The sequence below is a fragment of the Gavialis gangeticus genome, unplaced genomic scaffold (genome assembly GCF_001723915.1).
Source record: "Gavialis gangeticus isolate Ggan-Ray unplaced genomic scaffold, GavGan_comp1, whole genome shotgun sequence".
Lineage (NCBI taxonomy): Eukaryota > Metazoa > Chordata > Crocodylia > Gavialidae > Gavialis > Gavialis gangeticus.
Window position 1 is genome coordinate 18,576,482 of NW_017729014.1, and position 9,755 is coordinate 18,586,236.

Below are 9,755 nucleotides of genomic sequence, written 5' to 3' on the forward strand. Positions count from 1 at the left end.
CAGGCACCTGCATCTATATATTACTTTAAACCTGGCTCATAACATCACAGTTCTTCAAGAATTACTTGTCTTTTGTGCAAAGCACAGTAAATTGTAATCTAATCAAGGGTGGCTTGGATGGGTTCTTCATTTCAGGAGCCAGCTTTGGACTTGGCAGACCTAGGAGCCAAATGTAAAGGCCTCAGACATGAGGAAGTAATTTGGCGTCAAAAAGATGCATTGATTGAACTGCGAGAGAGAATAAAGACACTAGAAAAGACTCATCCTTCAAGTAAGGACAGCATGCTTTACTTCTGCTAGAACATCCTTGGTAATTATTTGAATTTAGCAAATTCTACATTTGAAAATTAAAATCAAGCATGGGATGTTAGTACCACTGAATTTTCAGGTTCTTACAACTATTCTACTACGACTTATTAACACATGCATGACATAACATTAACACTCAAGTAGTCCAAGTCAACCCTTGAGATTACGCGTGCATTTAAAGTCCTTGCAAATTTGGGGACTGAAAGAGTACAGTGTTTAAAACCAAGAAATACACTCTGAAGTTTGAGTTATAACTGTTGACATTACAGGGTCAAAGTCTTCTCTTACTTCTACTGCTGAAATTCTGTATCATTGACTGGGTTTGCGCATATGCAAAACCAGGCCCATGGTTACATATCCTTCAGAGACAGGCTGGTATACATGTGTGAAGGAATACACTGTGCTCTTTGCTTGGGAAAGTGAATCAGCTAGAAACACCTTTTAATTTGCAGTTATTGTAGCTCAAAATTTAGAGTAAAGAAAGAAACCTAACTATGAAACTATCAAACTAACTAAGTATCTAAATATCAGTCTCTTCTGCTGTAAGCAGGTACAGTCCCACTCAGATCAACAGCTGGCCTGCTTTTACCAAAAATGAACTTAACTTCATGAGCTGTATTTATAAAGTTGTGTGGTTTTTTAAGTTTTCTTTCTTTTTTTAATAAATTGTGCTTCATTTAACTGTTATAATTTTTTTTTACCTTTTTTACAAAAATATCAAAGTAAAAGTGATCCCCATAAAATTCCAGAATGAAAACAGCCATTGCCTCTGCACTCCCTGAATTTCAAACTTGGAAAATAGCATCCAACTGTTACATTTGCAATAGATACTGTTCTTGATTTCATAACGAACGTGGTACATGCATTATATCATTTTGTATGTATGGTTGTACACATTTCTTTAGGAAATACTTTGAGGACTGACCTTTAATACAGTGTGCATTTAGTAAATCCATTTTATCTTATATGTGATATTGTAACAATTGTGTGGGGTTTTCTTGTTCCTTTTCCTATTAAAGAGAAAGTTCCCGAGGCACTTGTTGTACTAAAGAAAGATCTATCCGAGAAAGTAACTCAGAAAATAGGCTTAGAAAAGGAACATATGCCTATGAAAAAGGAAGCCAGCAAGGTAAATAGAATTTCGTGTATATTTTGATTGTGGTTTCATTAGAATAAGTGTCTTTAAGATTCAATAAAAATAAGATGCAAAATAAATATTCTCAATATCTTTGCCGTGAACACAATTCCTGAACTATCCTCTCTTTGTAACACTTGTGTCTATATTAATTTGGAACTTTTCCAGTACTTTCATTTTATGATGAATGGCCAATGGATTTCCATTTTTAGGCTGCAGCTTTCAAGGCTGTAAGGGGATTTAGATGGCCAGCTCCTATTAATGTTATACTTCAGTGCAACTATGCAGATAGACCAGCAGAGAATCTCGCCCACATCCTCTGCGGACCCATCTGTATGGAAGACAATCAGGAAAGTCTTCTGATGGCCTGAATGACTGTCGAACAGGAAGGCAACCAAGGATGAAACCCAGTGATTTCTTTATGTTGAAGTGAATGTTTTGGTTTTCATTTGACAACATTCGATAATTTTCTGCCTTAAACATTCAAAGATAAAACACAGACAAGCCAGGGAGAGAGAGAGAGAGAAGAGTGCGTAGGCAGAGACTTCCCTGACAGATCTTTTGCTCAGACCCGAGTACCACTGTACTTTGCAAAAAACATAAAATGCATTTTAAATGGACTTTACATCATCCAGAAATGCCACATATTGACACTGGTAACAATTTTTACACCACAGACTTGGGAGGGGGGTTCGGGTTCATCTTCCAAGAGAAGGACAAGGTAGTTTGGTCTATAATGAATAATACTTGTTTTGTTTCAGCTATCATGCTATTCTCCCAATGTCTATTCAAATATAGCCATGGGAAGGACAGCAAAGCTGGAAATGTCTGATGCTTTTGACCTCAGCGAGAAGATGGTGAGTAAAAAGAAGAGGTAAATTTGCATTTGTGGGTAGTACACTGTGGGTCATTTTAAGGTCTGCTTCTCAGTACTTCAGGAATCTCAGATTTGTTGAAAGTACACACCCATATCTGCAGGTACTGCCCAAACCCCAAGGCTCTACCTGGAGGGGTGCAGTCCTTGCAGTTCCCAGTGGTGTGTTTTCTTTCCTTCTGTTTCAATTTCCAAAAAGATGCCCTTGAAGAGTTTAGGATCAAGACTTCCCACCAGGGAAGGGGATCTAAATCAAGGGGCCAAGCATGTTACATGTGTGCTGGATGGCACAAGCAAGGCTTTGAAAAGAGAGGAGCTTCCAAATTTCAGCAGACTGAGGAATGTTAGTGCTTTCAGAGGGTAAATGGATGTGCGTCTCTCTAATTGGTTGGCCATGGAAAGCAAACTAAAGAGTCCATTAAAAATCAGATTCAATTTCCTGGTTGTGCTAAGACAGGAAGGGTTTTTGTTGCATCCTGTATATTAGTTTGGGCTTTTATTTCATAGACATTAGGGCTAGAAGGGACTTCAGGAGATCATTGGGTCCAGCCCCCCGCCCAAGGGGCGGGAAATCAGCTAGGGTCAAAGGATCCCAGCAAGATAAGCATCCAGATGTTTCTTAAGTGTCCTGAGTAGGTGCTTGCACCACCTCTGGGGGGAGTCTGTTCCAGGCTTTGGGGGTTCAGACAGTAAAGACATTTTTCCTTATGTTCAGCCTAAAACGGTCTTGCAGGAGTTTGTGACTGTTGGACCTTGTCATCTCTTGGGGTGCTCTGGTGAACAGCTGTTCCCCCAGATCCTGATGCACATCCCTTATGTACTTATTGGCTGCCACCAAGTCGCCCCTGAGCCTGTGCTTCTCCAGGTTGAAGAGTCCCATAGCTTGCAGCCTCTCTGATCATGTGCGTGTCTCTCCTCTGGACTCTCTCAAGCTTCTTCACATCCTTCCTGAATTGTGGAGCCCAAAACTGGATGCAGTACTCCAGCTGCAGCCTCACCAAGGCTGAGTGCAGTGGGAGGATGACATCCTGGGTCTTGCTCGAGATGCATGGGCAGATGCAAGCCAGAGTTTTGTTTGCTTTGCCAGCTGCGGTATCGCATTTATGCCCTGCTCATCATCTGGACCCTTCCCTTTGTGGGGGACTCTGGTCTTTCCATTCTATGAACTATTTCCAATGCACCTACCAAATGAGAGCTGCCTCCCCATTTCCCAACAGCGTGGCTCTCAAATGTGCCACACTAACCCTGCATGCCCAAGGAGAGCTTTGTGATCCACAGCCAGGAATCACTGCCCTATGACAGAGCCAGTGCACTGGACTCATCTTGTTTATAATCGATGGCTCACCTGCCATGTTTTACTTGTTCTTTTCTCATTAAAATGTGATGGAAAAAAAAAATCAGAGTACTTTAAATAAAATCTCCCTATCTTAAACCTAGAAGTTACATCCCACTTTGGTTCCTCCTTCCTGGAATCAAAACGGAGCCCCCAGATCTTGTTCTTTGCCCTCATTTCAGTGGTGGTTCTGAATCTCGGGATTATTTTGATTACGATCTGGCTGTAAATCTAAGTCCATCAACCTTGCCTAGTCAGATTGTTACTTTCTAATGTTGTATTATGCTTGAATGCACCTACTGGGTATTTTACTGTTCTGCTTGATTTCTTAAGGAACATATAAAAATAAGCTGAGAGGGGAATATACATTAAATGTAAGCAAAGAAGACTGCAGAACATGGTTTATTTACTACATTTTAATCTTTTGCACTAAAGCAGAATGAAAACAGATGGCGAGCGGTGTGATATTATTCTAATTAGGAGTAGACATTCCTGGTAAATATTTCACTCTCTGTTCTTCTTACAGTACCTTGACTTAATTCATGCTCTTGGAAGTCTGATGAATATGAAGGAGCTGACAGGGGTGCAGCCTGTTACACATCTCTCTCAAGATGAGAGGGAAAAAGTGGGACTGCAGCGCCAGAAGGACCTTGAATTGTTATATGATAAGATCAGTAAACTCAAAAGCCAGCTAGAAAGGAAAGAACTACTGCTAAAAGAGTACGAGTCAGACATTGAACAGCTGAGGTACAGAAAGCCCACTAAACTATTTACAGAGCCCTGAAAGCAGATCCAGCTTTGTAGCAGAAAGGCCTGACACCATAATGAAAAATTTAGTAAAAGGAGCTATCTATGTTTCAGTTTTAATCGCAGGATATTTGTGTGTTTCTATAAAAAGATTCATTCTGTTATTGCATGCGTCTGTTGTAAAGCTGGCATAAACTAGAGAGAGGCTCTCTTTGATCTGCATAGCTCCCTAAAACCATACCTTCTAAGTCCACAGCAAGCTAACCAATGGCATAAGTGTCCTTCTTAAAAATGGAGGGCATGGGATGGCCAACTCTGCTGTTGCATGAAAACCCAGGAGTGCTTGGCCAAAGAACTAATTGAACACATGGAAATTGTACGTGCAGTTTCCAGAAATGGAGACCTTAATACAGTCCCATTTTAAGCCCTTGTATCCTGTTTACATGTTCATCTATTTAAAATCTTCATTTGAAACCAGTTTGGGATAAAGAAATTAATTATCCACTCTAAAAGCTTAAAACATGAAAATTGAAGCTAGCGTTCTGAGATGTAGCTGAAAGATTGGTATAGAGAGGTTTACTCTGTAGCAATATTACATTACTCTTGTGTATTTTTTCTAATTGATATTCATCTTAACTAGGAATGGGTATGATAATTATTTAGCCTTTAATTATTTATATAATGCTGTGAAAAAAAAATCCATGGCAGATGAGGCAACGTTACTCTGTTTAATCACAAACATTTCATGTGTTCTTTATCTTGTAAAAGAAATATTTCTAAATCATTTGGAATGTGAAACCAGAAAGAAGAGTAGAGAACAGGATGAGGTCTTTTGGATCCCTATCCTAAAATCCTGCTTTCAAATGGAAGGAAAGGATAGGGTTATTTTTCTTCCCTCTCCTGGATACTAAGATCTCTCTGTCAGAACTCATAAAAATACTTTTGAAGGGCAAGTCTTTTAACTCTGAAGAGTACTAAATTACCTCAGATCAGGGCGGGCAATTGTTTTGAGCAGGGGGCCGCTTACTGAGTTTTGGCAAGCCATCGAGGGCCGCATGATCGACAGCCAAGGGCATATATATTAATTTTAGGGGCCCGGCAGGCTGGATGGAATGGCCTGGTGGGCCGCATCCGGCCTGCGGGCTGCATTTTGCCCACCTCTGCCCCAGATGGATGGCAGGTATTTTCATTACAATTCCCATAGAAGGAACTCCCAAGAGCATCTGCAGAGTTTTCACCCTCTGTTCAAATTATGCTTATTGGGCACTGTGCTGTGTTGTCCTTCTTCTGTTCTCTTTAGGAATAAATGGTGAATATTTCCAGCAAATATACTCAGAGTGGACATGTGCGTGTGCACACGCATATGCTGCTACCTCCATCATTGCTTGCATTGATGAGAGAGCATTTTTATTTCAATGGGAAAAGCAAGAAATAGCCCCCTAGCTACTTCTTTCTGCAGAAACCTGCACCCTAATAAGATTTGGTATGGACTAAAGCAAAAATGTTTGGGGGTGTCGCTTGTTGAAATATATTCAGCCTTTTTCAACAAGGATGGGGGAGGGGCCTGATCCTCACTTACACAGCTCTAACATTGTAGAGGGGGCCTAAAGGGACATAAACAACATTCCTCCTCCCTTCAAGGCTCTTTTTTTTTTCTGCTACTAGAGCTGTAAAAGGTGTTTTTGCTGTGAGTGAAAATAAAGCCCTACCTGTTTTGTACAGGATGAATAAGGAGTCTCTGCAAGTGTGCCAGAAAGAGATGACTAAATTGGAAGATGAAGTCTACAGAGAAGCAGAGGAGAATGCTCTGCTTAAAGAAGCACTAGGGAGGACACAACTCCAGCTCAATCAGGAGAAAAGATTGAACCAGGCTATTAAACTGCGTAAGGTAAGAGTCTCTGGACCCAACATCATGAAAGTGGTACCATGGACAGCTAAGAGCCCTGGTAGCTGAAGGCAGTAGTATCAGTGTAGTGATTTTAGCTAAATTATACAGTAGAAACTGCGATCCATCTCCTAATAGTTCCCATGTGTGCTATAACATTCAGAGGTAAAGAGCGTTATGCCATCCAGTCATTTGAATGAAGAGCTGTGAATAAGGCTGTAGCAGTACTAAAGAATAGCTGTGTATGTACAGTGAGATCCAGTTGAACTCAGAGCAGAAATCCCCATTGTACAGACTGAGGCACAGGGAAGTTGTGTGGTTTTAAACAAGTCTCTGAACCAGCCAGAGGCACCAACAGGAACAGAGCACAGCTCTCCTGATCTCTGGGCCAGTGTTTCAGCCAAGAGGCCACAGGGATGCAGGGGAAGGTGAGCTCTGCTAATTCATGAACACCAAGAGACACAGCAGGTAAACCACTGAGGGGAGTGAGGGGAGGTAGCACCTACCAGAGGAACCTGGGAGGAAGATGACATTGCAGGGAAATGGGGAGCAACGCAGCCAGCCTGGTATTTGATTGAAAAAGTGCAAAATTAGAGTCCCCCAAACTCCTTAAGGGAACTGGAGTTGTTCATTCCTTAGTTGCCTGTTATTTCACTGTAAACACGAGCAGGCATTAGTTTTGAGATTTCTGCGAGCAGCTTGCGGTAGAAAGACGCTGTGTATTTCAAAGCGGTAAGCATATGCCAGCATGCAAAAAGCCATCCTCTCCCAGCATAATCTAGCCTGGGTATACCTTCTATTTATACAGCAAGTTAAGTGTTCTCTACATGGTTGCAACAAAACTTCTGGCAATTTAAGTAAAGGTCTACCATTCTGAACTACACAATGTTGACACACTTAATTCACGCATTGCTGTAAGATTCTCCTTGCAGAGCAGGCTGACATTTTCAGAAGCACCAGAGTCCTCATATTTAACCACTCTTTCACAGTGAGCTGCAGTTTAGTTTGCCCAAGAACAAGGTTCCCAGGGATGGATCCCAAGATTAAGCAGCCAGGGTTTTGAGGCAGTAATTGGTAATCTCCTTTACAGATCTACACCCACCTACTCTATGCAGGCCACTTAAATCTCTAGCCTTCTCTGAAGTCCATGTGGATGAAGGGAGGCGATTTCTCTGTCACTTGATTATCGCTTTGTACACGTTCATAGATTATATCAGGCATCCCCTGTGTGGGGAAGAAAAGAACTGGAGTACGTTTTATTTATATCAATAAGTAAATGCTTAAGAAAGCAGGATCTAGAACTAGATTGCTGTGATCAATTAGAAGGGATTATGAAGGGGAGGTCATGCATAACAAATCTGATTAGCTTCCTTGTGGAAACGACAATGAGAGCTGACAGGAGTGAGGCAGCAGACACACTCTGATAGGACTTCAAGAGTTTTTAACCACCACATCACCAAGGGAGAGTATGACTACTCATTACAAGATTAGTAACTAAAGGGATTGATGATGACAGGTGAGGACAAGTGACAAGAGTGCTGTCAGGATCATCCTGCCTACAGCTGTGTTCTTTGGAGAAAGCAACTTGCAGTCAGGTGAGCTCACTTTGGACCAAATGCAACTGGAAGGGAAACCAGATCCTGAAAGACTTGTCTAGCACACAGCTTACTGAGAACCATAGAAACATAGGGCTGGAAGGGCACTTCATGGCAGGATCACCTCCATCCAAAGCATCCCAGTGTTACTGTAGTGTGCACTTAAAAAATTCCCAGTGGCAGAGGTTCCCCGACCTCTAATGTATTTGTTCCGGTGCTTAATGACCCTCAGAGTTAGAAGGTTTTTCCTAATGCTGCAATTTAAGCCCATTATTTCTGAACCTGCCCCCAGCGGCCACAAAAAACAAATGAATTACCATCTTCTTAATAACAGCCCTTTTTGTATTCGATGACCTTTATGAAATTCCCCCCCCAGTCTTTTCTTCCTTAAAGAGAATCTCAGTTCTTCCAACCTTTCCTCACATATTGTGTTTTCTACACCACTACATATGTTTATTACTCTCCTTATGACTCTTTGCCCAAACCTTTCTTGGAGTGCAGTGCCCCTAACTGGGCAGAGTACTCCAGGCAAGGCCTCAGCAGTGCTGAAGACTGTGGAGTATTACATTGTTGGCTCATATTCAGCTTCTGACCCACTAGGATCCCAACTGTAATGACCCACTAGGATCCCAACTGTAATGACCCACTACAAGATCTTCTGCAGTACTGCAGCCTCAGCAGTCACGCCCCACGTTGCTTATGTGCATTTGATTCTTCCTTCCTCTGTGTAATACATTGCATTCATCCTGACTTAATTTCCCCCTATTTATTTCAGGCCCTGTTTCCAATTTATCAAGGTCATTTTGTCTAAGTTACCAGCTACTCCACTAAGCATAGCATTATCTGCACATTTGCTAAGTGTACTCTCAATTTTCATCCTCCAACCATTGCTGAAGATATTGAATGGTACCCAAGGCTGGACAATCCCTTAAAGTAGCCCTACTTGATACGTGTTCCTAACTTGATATAAAGAGAGAGGGGGCCAAAAAGGGATCTAATGTGGTCTGCATAAGAAAGGAAAGTAGAAATCATAATGAAGACAATAATTTGTAACTGCCCTCTGTGCTATTTTCTCTGGCTTTGACCAATTATAAGTGCCATCTTATCAAGAAGTACCCCAACCTCCAGACCAGTAACAGTGCAGTGGCAAGGGGGTTTCTCTTGCCGCTGTCTGGCACTTCAAAGCGACAGTCCAGGTCTAAAAGGAAGAAGAGTTATGCAAATGCCAAGAGCTAGCAATATATCAGCATTCAAAATTAGAATGAATTCATATTTTGGTTTAATCTACATTTAGGCAGATCTCCAAAACTACCAAGCAGTGGAGCAGATTGCAGCAAGACTCACATTCTCCTAAGGAGAGTTTCACGGTGGATGCAAACAGAGATCTGTAGCAGATTAGGGTTACAGGTCACCAACAGTGCTGTGTGGGCCTATGTACAGCTAAACCGGCCCCATCACTAGCTCATTGTTACAAGCATGCAACTTCAAATGTCCTTTTGAACAGACACACCCTCAAGCTTATTTCCATTCTGGACTGTAGACAAGTCTCATTACTGCAGTGTTACAGTTGAGATTTTAAACACAGGAGTCAGAAGAATCATAGAAATGCGTCTCTAAAGCAAAGCATTTACTAAACTGTATTTCGGTAGACTCAATAAGTGGCCTGACGTTCATATGTGCAGCTACCCAGCAGCATCCATGCAGTGAATCAGGGCACCTCATCCAAATCTACCACCCTCTGCAGCTAGCTGTAGCAGCTCTGTAGCTAGCCAACTGCAGGATCCACACGCGCACCCCCATATTTCCCTCCATGTGACTTTATGCAGCCTGGTAGCACCTTGGGAATCTGAACTTGAAAGTTGATTTCACTATATATA

The 9,755-nt window shown here is 41.8% G+C and overlaps 1 protein-coding gene across 5 annotated transcripts in view; it reads left to right on the plus strand.

Annotated features, from left to right (window-relative positions):
- The window catches only part of FHAD1 (forkhead associated phosphopeptide binding domain 1), a 57,365-nt gene that overhangs the window by 44,266 nt on the left and 3,344 nt on the right, over nucleotides 1–9,755 (plus strand). For 4 of the 5 annotated variants that reach the window (XM_019511882.1, XM_019511881.1, XM_019511883.1 and 1 more), the window contains 5 exons: nucleotides 133–271; nucleotides 1,329–1,438; nucleotides 2,206–2,301; nucleotides 4,178–4,398; nucleotides 6,121–6,286. In XM_019511882.1, the coding sequence (XP_019367427.1) occupies nucleotides 133–271; nucleotides 1,329–1,438; nucleotides 2,206–2,301; nucleotides 4,178–4,398; nucleotides 6,121–6,286 (732 nt within the window). The remainder of the gene's footprint in view (nucleotides 1–132; nucleotides 272–1,328; nucleotides 1,439–2,205; nucleotides 2,302–4,177; nucleotides 4,399–6,120; nucleotides 6,287–9,755) is intronic. The other variant, XM_019511884.1, reaches the window with a different exon arrangement.